Raw genomic sequence first — 20,080 nt, 5'->3', positions numbered from 1 at the left:
GATGAGATGACGGATGAAAGATGTAGAGCGAGTTGAACAGTGCAGATAATATATACCATTCAAAACTTGATTTCATTTCAAACTGGAACAAGCCAGAAATCGACAGACTTTTATCATGCCTGTAACTACGTTCCATAGCAGTCCATCCATCTAGGGTAGTACTGGACTGACAGTCCGAGAAATGCACTAGTACATTCAGGCTGCACTGTACGCCGGCAATTCTTCCTCATCTCCAACATCATCTCCAAGTTTCCTCACCTGTCTATCCACCCTCCACCTCCACTCATTTCCTTCCAGCCACTTGAAAGACGTACCACCAAAATTTACAGAGACGTCACACTCCCCAGACACACCCACAGCAGCATACACGTCGATCCCACTACGGTTCTGCAAATATATACCCGTAAACGCATCCGGCAGGCGTTGACCGTCGATAGTGAAGAACATTGTACCTGTACAGAAAGAATACCCGCATCCGATTGTGTGGCCAACGACAGACGTAATGGGTGGAGAGTCTGGGAAGCAGGGACGCCCGCCCTCTGGGTCCTCGAAGAATTTGTGGAAGTCGTCAAGGTGAAGGCCCGCGCTCAATCGATTCCAGCCTGGGAGCCTCCATGTTGGGTACGGTCTGCAAGCGGTTCCTGACGGACAAAAAATGAGGTGAGGCGGAAGAAGCGAAAATATGCATACCAATTGCGATTACGCCACCTTTGGATGGGTCTGTCATTTTGTTTACAGTGATCTCGAAGTACACTCCACCATCATTCGGAAAGTGATATTGACCAGCGACGATTGGCAGGTTGCTGAGGAGACATGTATCTGGGCAGCCTACTCTAGAGCGTATCTGCGAGAGTCCGCCCTTCCCGTCTGAGTTATAGGCTACGGCGATAGGGGAAGAGTCGTGAGCCTGGATTCGCCATTCTAAGCACCCATTGCTGTCGATGTCCGCGAGGGTCCGAGAGGGTATAATTATTGACGATTCAACAGGATGTCTTTCACAGAACTCGAGGGCTTTTTCGTAACTTTCATCTGAGGCTTCGTTCAGAAGACCGTATGTAAATGATCGTTCTATTGCAGGTGCCCATTCAGGAGGAGCACCTGGCGGACCCTCTGGGTGCTGGCGAGCACGTCGCTGATGGTGTTGTTTGAACCAGTCCATGCAGTTTAGAGTTGCGGATGTACGTACAATAGGAGTTCTTGTATCGCAATCTGAACAATCGTGACGGAGTTTGAAAACGGATGGTTGGACTATAATCACAAGAGAGACTCGGTGGCGATTCTGGAACAGGGCAATTCAATATCCGTAGTAGTGCCAATTGTAAAGCAACGATTTTGAATTGCATTTGCCGAGGGAGACGATGCTGTACTGGGTCACCAGGAGTAAGGCCTGTCTAATAGAAATCGAATGCGATGAAAATGTAATAAAATGGTGTGCGTTAGGCTCGGAGCTGCAATCGAGAAGAGGAGATTATGTAAGTCATGCTTTCACGTTCAGCTCTGCATCCGACTCGTCGGTTACTCTATTCTCGCATGCACAGACCGTGGGGGTAGCCACAGGGAGTAGCTGAGGTATTACTCATACCATGTGAGGCAACGTGCGTAGTAGGAGGTGCGTGCTTTTACGTTTGAGCCTATGCTTCGGAACTGTCAGAAACCTAATTTGTTCAAGTTCACTGGCAGTGTAGACTGTGATCATTGCTAGCTCATCGACAAGAAGAGTACCGCTGACGTGGTGGGGCGACTTGTAATAAGGCCGAATCTATGTTGCGTTAGTTTCAGTTGTGTGCAGTGTAGTACCACGGTGACTATGACCACTCTAAACGAATACGGCTTACCACATTCGTCAACAGCTACCCGCGCGCGCGAATCGCGATAGGCATGGTCACCAGATACAGTCTGATACAGCTAATAATAATTTCGCAGTCATCCGTAGACGTATTAGAAGGCGACTTTCATCACATGCACTGTGTGCCTCGTGCTGTATTACAGTGACCGTCTCAACTAATGTCGACGTCTGGTTTCACCTTGCGTGTGGGTGCAGACACAGACAGTTAGCCTAAAGTTAGCTAGCCAATGATAAAGCTGATCAATGTCCTCTAAGCCGCCATACCGGGTGTTCATGTTAGCTTTAAAGGAGGTGCCACGTGGGATAGTCAGTTCCTGTGAACTGCCCTTAGCAGCTAGTCAAGTGGCGATGATCGAACGCCTCATTATCGGAATAACTTCACTATCATAATGAACTGCACTTTCATCCAAGTCGTTCCCTCGTTCCACCATGATTCCACGGCAGGATGATGAGGAGACTCCTCTTCTGCAACGACCAGAGCCATCAACAGCCTCTAGAACACCTCTACCATGGGATCAGTTTTCGATCGTACTGTTCTTGGAGATGTTAGATCCTCTCTCTTCTGGTACCCTTTCCCCGTTTATTCCCGAAGTGAGTATATTCCATTTACTGGCATTTATATCTGATCACAACCTGCAATTTTGTCAAGCTCATTAGACACATCGGGGTGACTCACGGAAACGAGTCCCAGGTTGGTCACTATGTCGGCATCCTTGTAAGCATGTCTTCATTGTTACTGCCCCTTCATTCGTTTCTGATACCCCCCGAGCAATCATCATACTATGTAGCTCATGCACTGACTATCTTTCATTGGAGTCAACTGTCCGACCACATCGGGCGGAAACCCGTGATACTCATAGCTCTATTAGCAATTTCTCTTTCGATGTTTTCGTTTGGGATCTCGAAAACCTTTCTTGATCTGGTGGTCAGGTCAGCGTGTTCAATCAAATATAAAATAGTTATTGTGATCATCGATTACTGATATTCTTGACCAGTCGTGTTATCTGTGGAGCATTCGATGCAAGCAATGGTATCCTCAAAACCATGGTGATGGACATCACTGACGCAACTAATATGCCTGAGGCATATGGCTATGTACCAATTCCGTGGATGATCGCAAACACAGTTGGGTAAGCATACATCACATTTTTTGTCACAGAGGTTCACAGCATCTAGACCAATCATCGGAGGATCGCTCTCCCGACCGGCAGATAGATTCCCTGACATCTTTGGGCGATCAGAACTCCTGAAAACCTACCCATATCTCCTGCCATGCTCTATTTCGGCATTTGTTTCATCAATAGCTTGGCTAGTCACGTATTTTCGTCTTAAAGAGGTGAGCGTGATACTGAAAACCCATCTCTGGATCACACTAAGTGTGGTTACAAGAGCATTTCTATCAAGGCACCACTTTGGGAACTGATTAAAGGAGGATTTTCCCGACAGCCATCGAGCGATGTTATAGTCAATCCTGGAGAAACTCAACCAAAGCCTCTTCCGCTGCGTGCCTTGCTGACCTCGAAAGTTTCGAGCGTAACAGTGAGCTATGGCACCACAGCCCTGCTTCACATGTCGTTCATGTCCGTCCTACCTGTTTTCTATGCGACACCGATCGAACTTGGCGGTCTCTCCCTCGAACCTCCTCGCATCGGCGTTTTACTTGCGGCACAAAGTGTCGCACATGGCGTATTTCAGCTACTTTTCTTCGCTCGTTTACATGATCACTTCGGTGCAAGAGCTATCCATGTCACCGGCGTTAGCTCCGGCATACCTATCGTCCTTCTATTTCCAGCGATCAATGCTCTAGCTCGAGCCTATGGGATAGGTATGGCGGTTTGGCTGTGTGTCGCCCTCCAGCTTATGCTGACGATCAGCCTGATCATGTGCTACCGTATGTCATTCCGACACTTCAGACGTCTTACTTTACTGAGAAGTCATAGCTTGCATGACATTGTTTGTCAGAGCCGCCGCTCCCAGTCGCGCTTCATTTGGAGCAACCAATGGAATCGCCCAGTTGGCTGTCTCAGCAGCAAGGATCATTGGCTCGGCGTCTGCAGCTTCGGTCTTCTCTTATTCATTACAGGAAGGGCATGATGCGTGGTTGATATACTACTTCTTGATCATAATTGTATGTCTCGCAGTTGGTACCGCGCTATTACTTCCCCGTAATCCTGCTGTATGGGAAGATTACGAATGATATTATCGATGGCTATAGCAGGGTTACGTAGGATATTGTCAAGTTCTCCCGACTATAGTAGAATTAACGGTAAATAGACTACGCACAACGAGCATTCCACAGTCACGTAGGGGAACAGGAACCCGACTCGGAGACGACATACGGGTAACAAAGGGAGCAGAGTGGTGTTTTCCTTCTGGTAGCGCAAGCCCACAAGCAAACAGCGATTTGAAACAAATGAACGAGCGTCAGTTGACAGTTGAAGGTCACGCACGGGGTCTGCTGAGAGTATATGCGAATCATCGCACCATCTGTATCGTACAACATACATTGAAGTATCATCATAATCAGGGACTACTAACTCCTTTACTGCTGACCGATTTCTCAAGCATCTCGCTGGCTACAGTCCTCAACTCTTTCACAGCAACAGCGAGACCCTCTCCCTGCTCTGAATATCGCCTCTCCAGCAATCCGAGAACATAATCCACTTTTGTAATCAAATACTGGAGTCCATAAGCAATATGCATATACTTCTTCGTGCCTTCCACAAGGACGGGGAGGAACTCGAAAAAGCGTGCATCGTCGATTCTCATGATAGAGCTAGTACCGGACCATGCATCGCTGATAATGTTCCACCACTGTCCTGTGATGAAATCGAGCGATGTAACTGACAACTGTTCAGGTGCAATTCGGAGGAGGATGCCAGCCAGGTAAAATGCATGTGGCCCGAAGCGGCAATGTGCGATAATGCCAATGCATCGATCTATATGGTGATCCCTAAACAAATGGGGGTGCCACTTGGAATTCCTCGCGAGGGCAAAGAGCAGTTCGAGATAGCACAAGTCGCGGTCATAATGAAAGAAGGGGTCAGGACCATCATCGGAGAGTGTTGCATCATCTGGTTGGGGACAAGCCGCAATCAGGATAGCGGGGGAGAGCTTCGTCAAGATCATATCTCGCAACTCCACATCATGAATGGCATCAATTGAGGCAATTTCTTCTCGAGCATTGCGAGCCGCGCGGAGAGCGACATGGCGTGAATGGTGAGGCATGTAACTGCCCATGCAGGGAATGAGGGTCTTGAAGAACTGATGATATTTAGCAGGGCTGCAGCGCACTTTCATGACATCCAACAACAAAAGGATGTCAAATGCCGTTTCCTCGTAGCCAAAATAAATGTACTCGAGATAGTCCATCAGCCAGTCAAGGTCTTCTGGCGAACGGGAGTCGCCTGTTTCTGAATAATGGCCATACCACAAGTGGGCAGGGTCCCGAGATACTTTGGCAGCAATGAGCGTGAAGCGCAGTGCATTTTGCAGAACTTTCGACAATTTCCAGGAAGCATATGGTCCGGATGACCCGAGTCGTAAATAAATCTTCTTGCACACGTCCAGGTTCCGCATGGCGTTGGATGAAGGACCACCACGATAGTGATCTTTGGCAGGTTCAAGCACAAGACAAATGATATTGAGGAGTTTCCATGCCCTGCGTGTGACTTCGTCGAGATCGCCTCCATTTCATTCCCAGAGAACCATTTGGAACTTCTCCAAAAGGGCATCTACGAATCGAGGCAAGCCAGAACTACACAATCTTTTTGTTAGCCACAGCAGAAGAAGTACCAAATGATTCAATGGCACCTTTTATCGATACGAACTATGTCCTTGTCAAACTGAACCCCGACCATGACGCAAGCAAGAAGAGTGCAATTAGCCACGATTTGATTCGACGGGAAGAATGGAGAGGATAGCAGTTTTGATATCACATTTATGGCGAAATCTTCTGTAGTCCGATCCACTCGCCTAGTGACAAAGTGGTAAGAAAGGGAATGCGACAGCCACTCCGTGACAGAGTTTGGATAATCATACGACTCGGAATACCCAAAACGTTCACTGTCATCGTCATTTCCTGGAATGCAAAGATTCATAGTCATGGTAAGCGCCAGGTCGTTGGCTTCACTTATGTCACCCAGTTTCATCCTGGAGAACGCATCGTGATCTGTTCTCCCGCGACCAAGAAATTCGACACGGTCAGGATATGCTTGAAGAACCCGGTTATAATATAGCTGGATCATAGCCATTATACAAGCTGAGGCCTTCTCCTCCAATGACGGCATAATGTTCCCATGGAAGCCGACGCAGTTTGTGAAAGTATCATACAGCTGATGCAGCGTGTCTGAGACGTCAAGATCCAGGGGCCACTCGACCTGCGGAACAAGGCTGGCAGCGGCGAGAAACACTTCGGGATCCGTAGAGGTCTCGAGCAGCCACTTGATGCTAGGTGCTTCGAGATTGCTGGCGGGTATGTCAGGGAGGGTGAGGGCGTATTTATTCTCTAACGAAACATAAAAACTCTGGTTGAGCGCTTGTGCTTCTAAGTCCAAGACCTTTGTCGAAAAGCGCGAAACAACAGAACGCAGCCAGTTATGAAGCGTGGTAATTGACTGCTGAAGAGATCGTCGTGCGAATGTGCCAGCTGCATGGACAGGGCCTAGAAAGTTAAATAAGCACTGAGTATCTTTGTAATAGTAGATTAGGTCGTCACCTATGAACACTTCAGACAATTGGACCCATCCTGATCTGATGATATCAAACAATAGCCCCAGCACACCTGATATGAAACGGGTCAAAACCTGTGCACATGAAAAAAGACATGACTCACCGTGCAGTGAGATCATGAGCTGCCAGGAATAACTGGAGAGTCTTTTGAACACCGGGCGTACAACCTCTGCAATGCTGATTCAGACAGGAAACCACCACCAGAATTCAGTAAAATGATCTTACTGTCGACGTGAATCATGCGCAACATCGTCGATATCGGCGTCTGAAATGGACAGGCAGGAGATATCAAACATGCCATCAGGGTCAGGGAATAAAACAGAAATCCAAAGATTGTCGTTGCAATGATGACCCGGGCGACACTCGGCTGCTCGTACCAGATGTTGGCGCCGAGGGGGATCCCAAAAAGAAGAAGTGAGATTTGAAGTAAGACCGGGAAGGATTGCACAACAGCATCAAAATACCATGTGACGAGGCCGTCGAACTTCTCTTGCCTGGGCTTGCCCCGCTCCTCCTGAGAGCCCCGGCCGTATCTGTTCGACTTGTAGTACCCGAGCCACTGCTTGCCCAGTACGGCCCCGAAGGCAGCGAGCAAGCTCATGGACAAGCTTGCGTATGCGATTGTTTGGATCCACAGGGTGGGCGCGTTCGGCGACCATGTAGATCCTGGGTCTGCGGGCTTGGAACCCGCTGCAGCGAGATTGCCCAGACCGATTTGAACAAGTTCCTTCAAAAGGGCATTCGTGGTATCGCTGGGGTCGGGACTGAGATTAGACTCCATGGCGACAATGAAAGATGTGCTGACAGCAGAGAAAAGACCAGACTAATCCAACATCAGTCTCAAAACGCATCAAAGATAAGCATGCTAAACTTACAAAGATCAAGACAATGTCCACGTTAGTAGTGTATCGCTCGAGGAACTCGCTGTCGTGTTCCTCGCGACTCGTTTGTATACCCCCCAGAAACGAGACCGATTGTCCTTGCCACTCTTCAACGCAATTGTCGAGTCCTTGAGAACATCCAATACTTGTTTCATGACATCTGCTCTGCGTGTAGGATGTGGTCAGTTGTAATTGCTCTGCTCGTTTTTCACTCACAATTCGCTTAGCGTGGGCTCGTCCTTCGCTGCCTCGCTGAGACAATTGAGAAGCATGTTTTGATAAAGATGAGAACTTACGGAGGTAAATCGCCAACTGGTGCAACATTGGGAGTGTTTTCCCGTACCTGAGGTCCCGGCGACTGTAAAGATCCAGTATTGGAGCTACAGTTCCGGTGAGGAGCGAAACAGCAGCATCAGGGCAGAAATACTCACATTACTGATGGCAGCTCCACCGAAGGCTCATAATTTTTCTCCCTGTCTTGTTGTCAGATGGCAAGCGGACTTCTAGATAACACGGCTTACATTTCTTTAGGTCCTACATCATCGTTCTTTGGAGAAGGCTCAGCCGAGTCGTTGTGAGTGTGCTGATTCTCGGCACCGTTGATGGATTGTGACATTAGACTAGGCAACTATATTGGATCCCAAGGAAAGGGTCTGAGGCGAGTGGACAGAGCAGAGTGGTGATACACAGCCTTACACATGTCAGAAATTCCTAATCTAGCTTTCAATGCATTACAAAGCATTGAAATTTTTAAATACAAACTGCTGCTTGAAATAGATTTTAATGATAGAGTGCGCCTTGTAATGGGCATTGCAACCGTCATTGCAATGCCAATTGTAATGGTAATTGAAATAGGTTTAAATCAATATTAGTCATTGTAATGGACTGTTTGTACAGCAATCGGTCGTAATGATGCCCCCATGTCACCACTTCTTGGAATACTGGACCTTATCTTACAAGCCCCTTTTTCTATCTTTATTAGGTCCTGTTATGTTATATTAGTTAGTTTACTATCTTATCTGGTTTGTGTTAATGCTTACCTTGTCTATTATATAGTCTGTACTTGGCAGGTTTCGAATGCTTGACGTGTAGTAGTTATTAGCTTAAGCTTAAGGTCACATGATACTTAGGACTTACCACGACAAAACCATTAGGCTAAAGGGTCTTTTTATATAGGGTAACTTGATTGTATTTGAACCATCATTTTTGGCTAATACCTAAGGCAATAGCAAGTAGCATAGACTAATAAGATTGGGTGCGCGCGAAAGGCAAATCAAAGATGTAACATTACAAATGAATGAAATGAAAAAAGACTAGTATATCTACTAATAGTATCCTAAGCAGCACGAGCACTGCGTCGAACACCTGTAGCTGCAGGCTTCTTTGCCCTAGCCCTTCCTCTCCCTCTCCCTCGAGCTGGTGGCTGTTCCACATCTGCATCCTGTACTACAACTGTATTAGTAGCTGCTGGAACTGCCGCATCACCCTGAACAGTAGCTCGGAAAGTAGCACTGAGAGTGGAGGTGGTACTAAGTGACGAAATAGTGCTGAGAGCGGCGGGAGGCTGTGCCACCTTGACAGTGTTGGAATGAAAGGCAGTGGTACTCTGGACTGCGGAAGATGTTGGAGTAGGTTCAGATATATCTGACTTGGTGTCGCTATCAATATCGAGTGCGTTCATTGCGTGAATGACTTCGCTGGAGTGATCTTCTTGAGTGGCTGCAGGAGTAGAAGATTTTGCAGAGCCGAAAACTGCTCGGTCGATGTTTTGCACAATGGTCTGGATGCGGCAGCTGTCCCACTTGGTGAGCGAGAGTTTCTTGTAGTGAAAGAAAAGGTCCTTGTAGTTGATGCCAGAGGACTTTCCTGTGCCCGACTTCTGAAATTCAGTATCGGGTGATAGCAAAAAGATTGCCTGTAATAGTATCGACTGAGTGAGAACATTCGACATAGCATAGATGACTTACAATGACAGCAGCCCACGCAATAGATCTTGGCGTAACATGTTCAAGGTTCCACTTTCGGGTGTTGGTCTTTGGTCCACCAGTGGTCTCTTGATGAAGCGAAGTAACACCGCGAAGTGCAGCCTTCAGAATCTATTCAGAGATATATCAATGTCACAAATTGGAAGAAAAAAACACATACCTTAGCCAAAAGTTCCCAGTTTCCGAACACAGTCTTCAAGGTAGGGTCCTCTTGCATTCCAAGGAACAGGACCAGCGGAAATGTCTTGTACTTCGGATTTGTCGCTGACACTCCAAGCATTTTCTGTATGTCTGCGACGTCGGCTCTGCAGTACTGGGTATTGCTGAAGTATACTCCCGGAAGGTCAAATATACTGCCCGCAATGCTACATAGTTTGTTGATTTCTGATGAGCGAGCCTCGGAGATGGACTTCATTACCTGGAGGATGATTGTTAGTTCAACAGTTAGTAGCAAAACATGTAATACGTACGAGATCGCTGAAATACGAGCTTTCCATAACACTGTGTAAGCGACTAGGGAAGTGTTGATATAGCTCGTCCAAAAACGCCGATTCCTGGGTCATTGCTGTCAAGTATCGGTCTCAGCTGTTGAATGGTGTTGGGTTCTCGGGACATTGCATGCTGAAAAGGTCGGTGTTGGGGAACATTTCAACAGTCATACCGTATTTACGAGCATAGAGTGTGATTGTTTGTTCGTGGGCCAGGAGTTCGTCGGGAGCTTCTGTGCGACATTTGTGTTTAGGCTTCTTGGCAACGAGAACCTTGTTCTCCTTGCGAAGAGTGCAATTTTCCTTAATGAGCTTCTGAACCTGGATTTGCAGCGCCTTGAGTGCCTGGAGTGAGAGGAGAGTTAGATAGGTAAATCAAGTAGTTTAACATCTAAAACTTACGTCCATGAAGTCTCCCTTCGAGGTGTTTGGCCTCGGAATTGCAACAGATTCAACATTGGACTCTGCATCCCATTCACCGTCTGAGTCAGACGTGTTTTGAGAGAAATGAGACATGATGCTAACTAGATGCAAGGAGATGAGAAAACAGTCAGCATGACAGCGCAGTATATAAGGTAAATCATCATGCCTCGTGCTTGATGCAGCCGAAGTTGTAGCAATGTATCAGCAGTGCCAAGAAAAAATGTGCCTACTCTTTGACTATCAATTATGAAGGAAAGCGTGATAGCCTGGAAGTGACCTTTGATACAACAAATGAAATCAGCACTGCAAAGTAATAATCAGCGTGTCATGTCTAAATCATAGGCTGGGATATTATGTCTTGAGCTCCTCGTTGATGGGATATGCACCAGGATCTAGTACAAGAGTAGGATAGCCTGCCACGATGCTCAGAATGGAGTAGGCGAGACGTTGTCTGAGTGGGCTCACCTGAAGCGGAAGATCTGTAGATGCTGCAGCCAGCACAAGATTGCCAAGAACCTCGTGAAGCCAGCCATCGGATCAGAATGAATGCAGTGCCGGCTCTTCAAGAAGGTCAGTCTGAATCACCAATGAGGCAACTCACCTTGAGATCCTTGACTTCCTCAGAATCATTTTTGTCATCTTCATCATTGACATTGACGACCACATCATCTCCACTCCTCTTCCTTGCGCTCATGACAATCTTCCTCAAGCCAGTGCATCACTTTTGCTTCCAATACACCCTCAACCCTCCATTCACATGTGCCCTCCAACCAGGTGAGCCCATCAACAACAGTTGACAAGGAAACGGCACAGCGCACAAGTCGGCTCCATCTCTTGCTTGTCTCCCCACACAAACTCTCCCTGTGGGAGTAACCATCCTCTTCGTTATCTTCATCTTCGATGATCCCATCAGTTAGCTGACTGCCTTCTTCCATATCCAGAATCTCCACCTCCACCCGCCTTTCTTCTCCACTCTTCCAGTATCCACACTCAAAGACTTTGCAACTGATCCACTCCATCCCACGAAGGCACCAGTCCTCGGAGAGAGGCGGGGCATAACCACTTGTCAGCATCGCCCACCACTCACTGCCAGTAGCTGGGATATCCAATCCCTGCGCAGCAAAGATATCGTGGGGAATGGTGGCAAAAAAGCGGGCAAGATCATGCCAAGGTATCGAACGTTCCATTATAGAAAGTGTCTCTGCATGTTTTGTGATGGTAGCCAAGAAGGTGAGTAGAACTGTGAGATAAGGATTGAGAGTTGAGCGAGAAAAATGTGTGGCTTTTCGCATCGGATTGCGGAGAACAAATGAGAGCATTGAAAATGCAAGTTCCAACGCTAGTTTGAATGCCACTGGCAGCTCCACAGGCATGTTTGTGTCTGATAGAGCTGGAGATGCTTGTGAGGTGTGGAGTGCATGGGTCCAGAGATGAATGATGATATTGTACTTGGTTTGGATTGCCCGGTGCGAGGGAGATGATTATGCATCATCTCAGCGAGTCTGTACCTATTCAATCAATGATAAGTATGGTGAAAACCAGAGAATGACTTGCTGTTTAAGGTCTGAGATCAGCTTTGTCCATTTGTGCTGCTGGAGATCTTCGTCGCTAACTTCGTGTCCTCGTCCTTGGAGAATGATGTGACCTTCATCTATGAGATCATTGGGGTCTTCACCTAATATCTTTGTTTCTAGGGTGGATATGCTGTGGTACGGCCTGGACCTTGAAAGCTGAACCTGATCGCAAAGGCTGGTTTGCATGGGGTGCCATAATTGAGGAAGGGGGAGCTGAGCTGCTAGTATAATCAGTGTTCTGTGACATATTGATAAAAGTTAATAAGACGTACCTTATAATCTGGTAATGAAATATCTGGTAGGAGCGACAAAAGGATTGGTCAGATTAAGTAGCAGTCGAGAACTCAAGGTGTCCATGATGGCGGCCAATGAAGCAAAAAGGTTCTCATTAAGACAAATGATCAAACACGCACAATGTGCCCTGCCTCCAGATGCATCATCTTTAGGCAAAGAAACATGTCAGTATCTGCAGTATCGACTACGAAATAATCAGAGGGTCCATCTGGTACCAGAAGGGCCCCACGTATGAATGATCTAACAGAAAAAAACTGTGCCTGTGCTCAGTGGTCTTGCGCGAACTCTGAAAAGGTTGAGATCCTTGTCCTTTTGAGTGCGCAAACCAGTAGGAATGTCAAAAGGGTGAACAAGAGCCAAGGGAAACATATTATTCCCAACCAGACATTTAAAACAGAAGATCAGACGGCCTGAGAATGACTTTATTCTCTGTCAACCGGATGAAGACGCAGTCGAAGCGTGGCGAACCAAAGAAATGGGGGTTGCAACGAAGGTAATCTGTATGTTGACACCAATCAACCATTGATTCACAGTTGATGCGTATGAAGCGGTGCTCTGTAATTTGTGTGTAGTATGTCAGCAGCAGCAAAAAATGAACTAAGACAAACATACATACCTCATCAGTTCCTCAGAGATGAATGTGTTTGCCTTCAGGCAATGGTATGCTTGACGAGGGCAAAAGAACATTTAGAAAATCGTTGAGCTTGACACGGAAGTTACTGAAGGCCTGGTCTGCTTGATGAGCCATCTGAATTGCATCAAAGGTCAGTGGAGGTTGCTTTGATCCCAGTTTCACATGAAGGTAGTTGCATGTTGAGATAGGGCGATCAACGACAGTGGCAATGAAGTCTTCTTCATCCAATTGGCGTTGATGATCGTCAAATTCAAATAAGCAGTGGCGTATATGATCTGCAGCCACCTGCCACGTATTAATACGGAGAATCTGTCAAAGTTGAATCAAGTTGTGGTATTATAATAGATCATTTTCTTAAAATTGAAACACACCTGTTCTGCTACGTCACGAAAGTTTGTGCGCAGAAAATATGAGTCCTTTAGCGAGCCATGCATCTTCTCGTTCGGCTTGGTATTGTAGTTTTGTGTTGCTCCTTTTGCCTCGACATCGTCAAAAATGTGTGAGCTCATGTGCAACTTCGGAAAATTCCAGTTCTTCTCACTCTCAACTGTTTTGTTTATATATTGCTAATAGAAATTAGTTGCCTATTGAAAGAAGTAAATAGTAAATGAGACATACCCGCAAAAGAGCTGCAAATGCAAGGTGTGTGTGTCGGCCACTGCTTATAGTCTCCGTCGTGTGAACCTCGAGCGAGGCATACATATTGAGTTCGAGGTAAAGTCGGACACAACGAAGGAGCAGGTAACCGAGAGGACAGTCTGCCTCTGTCAATATATTGTGGGTCGCATATACTATCATCTAGTAGTGATATGTGAATACTAGATGCGAGGTAGAGCGGAAAAAAATTACAAACCTTCGAAATGTCTTCATGTGTGGAGTTGTTGGTAAATGAGATGTTCATGACCTGATTTGGATGCTTTTGGTCTCGCCAGCAGGGAAATGCTTCATAGCTATGTAAATTCATGTGAGTTCAAGTCAAAATGAATCATAAACGACTTACCTCTTGTCTACTTGAGATGTTTTCTCTCGTCTGAGACCGTTTATACACTTCTGAAGCTCGACCCATAAGTGATCAGACCATAGACCACCAGAGTGAAAGTGCAATTTGTCCCAAGACAATGCACGATGTACATCCGTTGAGGACACTGTCAAAAACGAATTCTAAGACAACGTTAAAACAATATAGCACGAGAGTAAAGATAAATTTACCTGGACATCACGAAGTCCGTATTCTTTCAGTACTTCCTCCTGCTCTTCTGCAGTCTCCCTTTCTCGTGCAGTTGCTAGGATAGCTTGTGATTCATGAGATGTGCGACGTGGATAGCAGTGCGACATATCCGAAAGTTTATCATGGGGAACAAGACAGATTGGGCATGGCCATAAGGCCCTAACACCATGAGTAAGCACCATTGTTGACCTTAAAACATGTAAGTTAGTGAGACGTCAATCACAAAGTCCGAAGCTCACTGTTCCTCAAAATCGGAAGATAAAATGAGTATCAGTGGAAAAAACCACCGCTGAACAACATCTAGACACTCCAACCATTGACCAGTGTTTGATTTTGCAGCGAGTGAAGACAGTATCCTTTCAAAGGATTTGTGCCATACTGTGGCCTTGAAGTTAGCCCATGCCAGCAAGCCGGCATGGGCTTTATCTTCCTTCACCTATGAATAGAATCAGTATGAAGTAATGCACATAACATATATATTGTAATACCACAGGAAGCCACCCAACAATATAACTGCCACCCATTCCTTGACTGTTGCGAATGTGGGTGGGTAAGTTCGCCAATCGTGCAACGACGGGATAACCTTTTGCAGTACCGAAACTAGATAACTTCGTTTTGTCAGCATACAATATGAAGGCGAGGGGCTTAGCGCTATGTGGCAGCTGCGACTATGAATTACATTGAGATGCCATCAAAATTACTGTACAACATACTGTAGAGATACACACTTACCTTCAACGTCATCCAGGTGTGACCAAACGTGTCTTAGCTTCGAAGATTTGAAGATGGGTGTGACCTGTGACACCTCAGAAATAGCTTCGTCTCCACCATGACTGAGCCGCTGTCAGTGCCTGCAGCAACAGGCTCTCGTTTTCTCGATGATCCTCAAGGAGCACTTCGTATTCAGCTATCTGGTGACATGTCAAGCTTCAGGCTTCTCTGTGTATGCATGTACTGTCATACTATCAACACAGATCCTCCAATTTTCGGTAAGAAATAAGTCAGCTCTCAGGATGATTAACTCTGAAACCCACAAAGCCCTTCTGTACCATGGCCAGTTTGCACCTCCTATGTGTTCCTTCGAAGTTTCAGGCTATTGTTCCTTCCCGCACTCTCTCAGTGACTCAACTGCTCATCTTCAAGTTCCCCTGCGAGTCTCGAAACCAATCCATCATGCACCAGTATTGTTCTTTCTCAAGAGCCCCCCAAGGTCCAGCTCCCTGCAGACTTCATTTCGCAGTCAGTTCCTGCATTTTCAACAGCCATGGCACTCCGTGATCACGCTACCAGTGCATGGCAAGACGGAGATCAATCAATCATGCATCCATCATTCCCCAATGATCCACTTCCTTTGTGGGTCTTATCATACTGGGTGTCCATGTCTCATGCACTTGAGCATCAACGTGATTGGCGTGCATCACACACCTGGATCTTAGACCGACTGGACACTGTTTTGGGTGACTGTGATGAGTTGGAAACCATCGACGACATTTTAGATGTGATAGAGCGTCTTCCATGGGATGTTCCGCTCAAGGGAGTTGGCACTCAGACTGACCTATCTACTAGTGGGCTACGGCTGCTGTTGGCATCAGGCCCAATTGGTGGTTGCCTCATGGATACTATGATTGCTGTGGTAGTTGAACACATGCAAGCATCTCAAAATGCAGACCTTCGGACCATCTGTGTCGAATCCCTTGTCCTTATGGATACACTTCATCTCGGCAAGAAGCGGTGGGCAAACTATGAGACTGAGAAGGCGTTCACTCACCTTTGTGCCATAGGCTCTGCATTACACGAAGGAAGACTTCAGCGTGTCCTCTTTCCTGTCAATATTTGCGACATCCATTGGGCTGCTATCGAGGTCAATGTGATCAACCAAACCATCTCATATGCAGATTCTCTTGGGTGGGATTGGCCCGCTCATGACATTGACACCATTCGTCATTGGCTGGGCTATCACGGCCTCTCTGGATTTAGTAACACAAGTGCACTACAGTGCGGTCAACAGCTGGATTCGTTTTCATGCGGAATTGCAGCCATCAATACTATCAAGCATGCTGTGTTTCGTGATCCCTTGTTCAACAATAACGAAGCATTCTCCCTCCGCATGGAAGAGTTTTTGGATCTTGCTTATGATCATCTTGAGGTATGCGCATCTCGTGCTAACTGATGTATCGTTGTTGATTGAATATTGATTTTTTAGCACTCAGTTCCTGGCGACAGCACAGATGTGGATGATGGCAGTGACTTCGAGCCAGAAGAGACTCCGTCAGATACAGAGAGCGAACACGAGACTCAGCCATCTATCTCCACCCCGCCATCATCCACGCAAACTAACAAAACAAAACTCGACCTCCGTTCAACTGACGCAGACCAAAACAAAGGTCTGTTCAGGTTCTTCCCAAAAGTATCACGCGAGGAGCATCTACAATGTGCTTGGAAGCCTTTCACTTGGGAGCTCAAAGATCAGGAGCGGGACCATTATCAGCAAGAATTCAATAAGTTTGAGAAGGCTACTCGCAAGCGTGAAAGAGCCGCTGAGCGAAAGAGAAAACAGCGAGCACGTGAAAAACATGAAAAAGCTGCTATGGAGGTGAGCATGTGCCTTTGCGCTCTGGGTCATCCTAATGGTTAATGTGTTCTGTCGTCAGAAACCCACCATTGATTCCATTCTTCATGATAGCAATCCTCAGCCACCAGCTGTCACTATCGCAGAGGCATCACATCCATATCGTCAACTACAAAGGCAAGCTCGTAGCAAGCGCACACACAATCTAGGCTGGAAGTGCAAGCGGGGGGACACAGATGCTTTGCGTGTCAATTGGCAAAGCCCCCTGCTATGGCCGACCATTGAAATGGCTGCTCTCTATGTTGGCTATGGGATGTCACCAGTGCAGATTGAGCGTGAGCTTAAACGAATTGACCCCACTCGTTTTGCTGGTATCCATGCTCAAGTTATAGGAAGCTGGATAGACCATAGCGGGACACAACCAGCATGGCATGCGAATGTGCTTGCCCGTGTTCGAAAGGGCAATCTTCCATTAACAAAGGCAACACCGCCTGGTATTCTCTCGAAGTATCCTAATGTTGTCAAGACCATTGTGGAAGACCTGCGCGCTCTGCGCACTGTTGGTGTAGCTTTAGACACCATGCATTGTCGTGGTGTAATCATCGCCCGCCTCACTGTCTCTTGCCCTGAGGTCTTTGAGGCTGTTGCGAAGGACGGCTCACACTTTCAATGCACAGAGTCTTGGGTAAAGAAGTTCGTAGCCGCAAATCTCAATTGGTCATTTCGTCGCGCAACTTGTGCCGCACAGAAAACCCCTTCCAACACCGATCAACTTTGTCTGGACCAATTCCTTCGTTTAACTTTGACCATTCGCAACTGCGCAATTTTTCATGCTTGTTTCTACGTCAACATTGATCAGACAAATATTGTGTATCAACCCGCAAACACGGCTACATACGAAGAAGTCAGTTCCAAGCAAGTCACAGTCATCGGACAGGAGGAGAAGCGAGCATTCACTGTTGTGGTTGGCATATCTGCCTCCGGTGATGCTCTCCCATTTCAGGTCATCTACTGCGGCAAAACTACATGCTCCCTCCCCACGAAAAACATGCCACAATTCAAGGAAGCACAGCGCTTAGGCTTCAAGCTGTGTTTTTCGAACACTGACACGTACTGGTCAACGTTTGAGCTCATGTGCGACTATATTCGTGATATCCTCATTTCTTACTGGACAAGACAGAAGGAGCTCGTTGGTGCACCCGATGATCAAGAATGTATCTTACACCTGGATGTTTGGTCAGTCCACAAGTCCATCCAGTTTCGCACTTGGCTTGATCAACATTACCCATGGATCAAGTATCGCTTCGTCCCTGGCGGTTGCACTGGTATTGCCCAACCATGTGATGTTGGTGTCCAGCACCCACTCAAGCTTGCTGTCAAACAATCTCAGCATGCTGACATCGTTGACGAGTCTTTGTCATTGCTGAAGAAAAATGATGCCGCTGCCGCCATCATTCAACTTGACACAATGTTGCCCACACTGCGTGATAGATCGTTGCACTGGCTTATCAATGGCTATCACGCCATTAACAAGCCAGACATTGTTAAACAAGTAAGTACGCCATCCTTGTATCCCTCACCAATGGCACTGACACATTCAGGCATTTTTTCAATGCAAGGCCGGCACTTCATTCAACCTCTCCTTTGAGAGTCTTACCAGCCGTGAAGCGCTTCAAATGCTGCGTGATGTAGAGAAGAACAATGTCGAGACATGGGACCGAATCAAGACAGCTCAATACAAGGTTGAAAAACCTCAATCCGAGTCGGCACTAGATGAGGTTGAGCCACCATTTGCGCAAGCTGCAGACGTTGAGCTTGATCCGTGTGATATTCCTGTTGATGCAGTTCTACTTCACATCACATCAGGGGGGTCAGTCCCTCGAGGCTATGGTACTGATGTTTCTGGCAACCTGCTGGCATGCAACAAGGCAGAAGGATATGATCAAGAGCTTGCAGCTTCCGCCACCGAGGGTGACGAAGAAAACTTTGGTCGTGGGAAGCGTAGACGCATGGAAAATACACAATACAGAAAATTTTGGAAACATTGACCTTAGTTTACGCGTTTTTTTCATGTTTTACCAGTATGTCACAATTTACCTTCAACGCATTCAACTTTGTGTGACAGTCACATGAAATAGCTTTGATTCGAAGGATGTGTGACACTGTGATGAAGGTAAGTGCATATCTCTACAGTATATGGATAGTACATACTTGAGCGTCCCAGAAGTCTTGAGCAGTAAAGGGTTCGTCTACAAATCGTTCGAAAGACTGGCCATTGAACTTCGACAAGCGCTGGGCATCAAAATGAAAATAAGGAAACAGATGAGGATCATGGAGGAGGTCAGTAGCCCACTCCCAAAGATCGCGATAGTAGACGTCAAAGTCCCATGATTTATCTGCGAAGGGTATCGAAATCACGTCCTTTGTAAACTAAGCTCAAACATTAGTCCAATAAGAATCATACAACAATGGGCTATACAACCCCTGTTAAGCGCTGAGAAACTGCGTCCCACTTAGTGCGAATGTACCTTGTGGTTCTTGAAAGTTAGTTTCTCTGACTTCTGTGTGCAGTGGCGGCATATGTCAAGGAGATGGTCCGTCTGTTCATTATTGAGGGCCGCTTCGAGGGCGATCTCAGCAACATTGAACTCCAAACGAGACCTGAAAGGACGCCAAGGCTGTGCGTCAGGTTCTGGAGCAGACCATGAGGAATGATGGGCAGGGCGACACGTGAAATCATTGAAAGCAAAGACTTTGGTCGGGATCCCACTCCCCGGGTGGTGCTCGACCTTGATGTCATCAAGCTGAAATTCACGATACTGAAGGTCCCTGTCGTCATCAGGGATAGCTGGCTGCTCTTCTAAAGTCCATGTTAATTATATCCAACAAAACAGCCAAAGAAATAATCAAACTCACCAAAAGTAGGGCCTGAATTATCATCATGGAAACTCGTTGATGCTGAAGGGTCGCGCTGAACTGTTGATGCTCAAATAAGTAAAATAAATGACACAATAGATTGATAGAATGATAAACTGGTAAGACTTACCCTGTAGTCTCAAGTGGATTCAGACTGTAACCCGCCACCGCATTGACAGCAGTCCCACCAACAAGACCTGCTGCAGTTAGTCCAGGCACAGAATTAAAATGGAGTATTCAAGAATGCACCTTTTCGCCGCCTGATTGAGTCTGCAATGCGCTGATCTTGGGCTTGTTTTTGAGTGTTCTTCTCACAGGCTTTTCGGTGAGTGGACCAGCCACATGGTTTGATATTCTGGTCGCACAGATCGCAGAGTTTGGCCCTGTCAGAGCCCATGATGTCGACAGATATATACGGGGTATCTACAGAATTGATATGAGCGAGGAAACAAAGAAATACAGATGGTGAGAGCACGAATACAGGTAAGTACACATTGCAAGCACCTTGCAA

At 46.7% G+C, this 20,080-nt stretch overlaps 9 protein-coding genes across 9 annotated transcripts; 2 read left to right on the top strand and 7 right to left on the bottom strand.

Annotated features, from left to right (window-relative positions):
* Positions 1-45: 45 nt before the first annotated feature.
* Positions 46-1,199, bottom strand: EDB93DRAFT_1164860 (uncharacterized protein). Its single transcript, XM_041450155.1, has 2 exons — positions 691-1,199; positions 46-641 (listed from the first exon to the last, which is right to left on the bottom strand). The coding sequence occupies exons 1-2, from the start codon at positions 1,157-1,159 to the stop codon at positions 196-198; spliced, it is 915 nt and encodes a 304-aa protein (XP_041304707.1). The 5' UTR covers positions 1,160-1,199; the 3' UTR covers positions 46-195.
* A 1,076-nt stretch (positions 1,200-2,275) lies between these two features.
* EDB93DRAFT_1299533 (major facilitator superfamily domain-containing protein) lies at positions 2,276-4,013 on the top strand (the record flags this gene model as incomplete). Its single annotated transcript, XM_041454665.1, has 7 exons — positions 2,276-2,437; positions 2,496-2,561; positions 2,616-2,776; positions 2,842-2,976; positions 3,023-3,182; positions 3,236-3,737; positions 3,787-4,013. Coding segments are annotated over 7 exons (1,413 nt in total), but the record flags the coding sequence as incomplete, so codon positions are not given.
* Positions 4,014-4,288: 275 nt separating this feature from the next.
* Positions 4,289-5,664, bottom strand: EDB93DRAFT_716599 (uncharacterized protein). Its single transcript, XM_041457199.1, has 2 exons — positions 5,660-5,664; positions 4,289-5,603 (listed from the first exon to the last, which is right to left on the bottom strand). Exon 2 carries the CDS (start codon positions 5,423-5,425, stop codon positions 4,370-4,372), a length of 1,056 nt encoding a protein of 351 aa, XP_041304705.1. The 5' UTR covers positions 5,426-5,603; positions 5,660-5,664; the 3' UTR covers positions 4,289-4,369.
* A 1,028-nt stretch (positions 5,665-6,692) lies between these two features.
* EDB93DRAFT_1090550 (uncharacterized protein) lies at positions 6,693-7,782 on the bottom strand (the record flags this gene model as incomplete). The annotated part of the gene is made up of 2 exons (XM_041446280.1): positions 6,693-7,400; positions 7,453-7,782. 2 exons carry the CDS (start codon positions 7,780-7,782, stop codon positions 6,693-6,695), a joined length of 1,038 nt encoding a protein of 345 aa, XP_041304704.1.
* Positions 7,783-8,794: 1,012 nt separating this feature from the next.
* EDB93DRAFT_1253295 (uncharacterized protein) lies at positions 8,795-10,447 on the bottom strand (the record flags this gene model as incomplete). Its single annotated transcript, XM_041453431.1, has 6 exons — positions 8,795-9,373; positions 9,426-9,554; positions 9,604-9,861; positions 9,914-10,008; positions 10,105-10,276; positions 10,334-10,447. 6 exons carry the CDS (start codon positions 10,445-10,447, stop codon positions 8,795-8,797), a joined length of 1,347 nt encoding a protein of 448 aa, XP_041304703.1.
* A 572-nt stretch (positions 10,448-11,019) lies between these two features.
* EDB93DRAFT_1299525 (uncharacterized protein) lies at positions 11,020-11,752 on the bottom strand (the record flags this gene model as incomplete). Its single annotated transcript, XM_041454664.1, has 1 exon — positions 11,020-11,752. The coding sequence occupies exon 1, from the start codon at positions 11,725-11,727 to the stop codon at positions 11,020-11,022; it is 708 nt and encodes a 235-aa protein (XP_041304702.1). The 5' UTR covers positions 11,728-11,752.
* A 1,098-nt stretch (positions 11,753-12,850) lies between these two features.
* On the bottom strand, positions 12,851-14,828 carry EDB93DRAFT_1253293 (uncharacterized protein; the record flags this gene model as incomplete). The annotated part of the gene is made up of 9 exons (XM_041453430.1): positions 12,851-13,165; positions 13,228-13,422; positions 13,475-13,654; positions 13,710-13,806; positions 13,857-14,017; positions 14,066-14,273; positions 14,324-14,520; positions 14,573-14,752; positions 14,817-14,828. The coding sequence occupies 9 exons, from the start codon at positions 14,826-14,828 to the stop codon at positions 12,851-12,853; spliced, it is 1,545 nt and encodes a 514-aa protein (XP_041304701.1).
* A 520-nt stretch (positions 14,829-15,348) lies between these two features.
* Positions 15,349-18,765, top strand: EDB93DRAFT_1299523 (uncharacterized protein; the record flags this gene model as incomplete). Its single annotated transcript, XM_041454663.1, has 4 exons — positions 15,349-16,230; positions 16,288-16,677; positions 16,736-18,205; positions 18,273-18,765. 4 exons carry the CDS (start codon positions 15,349-15,351, stop codon positions 18,699-18,701), a joined length of 3,171 nt encoding a protein of 1,056 aa, XP_041304700.1. The 3' UTR covers positions 18,702-18,765.
* On the bottom strand, positions 18,762-19,966 carry EDB93DRAFT_1253291 (uncharacterized protein; the record flags this gene model as incomplete). The annotated part of the gene is made up of 5 exons (XM_041453429.1): positions 18,762-18,815; positions 18,865-19,083; positions 19,182-19,513; positions 19,570-19,629; positions 19,819-19,966. 5 exons carry the CDS (start codon positions 19,964-19,966, stop codon positions 18,762-18,764), a joined length of 813 nt encoding a protein of 270 aa, XP_041304699.1.
* Positions 19,967-20,080: the final 114 nt, after the last annotated feature.

The sequence above is a fragment of the Suillus bovinus genome, assembly GCF_016758785.1.
Source record: "Suillus bovinus strain UH-Sbo-P2 chromosome Unknown EDB93scaffold_57, whole genome shotgun sequence".
NCBI lineage: Eukaryota > Fungi > Basidiomycota > Agaricomycetes > Boletales > Suillaceae > Suillus > Suillus bovinus.
This window is presented reverse-complemented; position numbering and strand designations above follow the sequence as displayed.

Excerpts from the sequence above, each read along its gene's own strand:
- EDB93DRAFT_1164860 (XM_041450155.1), bottom strand. The coding sequence starts at position 1,159 with ATGGACTGGTTCAAACAACACCATCAGCGACGTGCTCGCCAGCACCCA. Across the intron at positions 642-690 it reads AGGTGGCGTAATCGCAATTG|GAACCGCTTGCAGACCGTAC; the intron begins GTATGCATATTT and ends TTTGTCCGTCAG.
- EDB93DRAFT_716599 (XM_041457199.1), bottom strand. The coding sequence starts at position 5,425 with ATGCGGAACCTGGACGTGTGCAAGAAGATTTATTTACGACTCGGGTCA.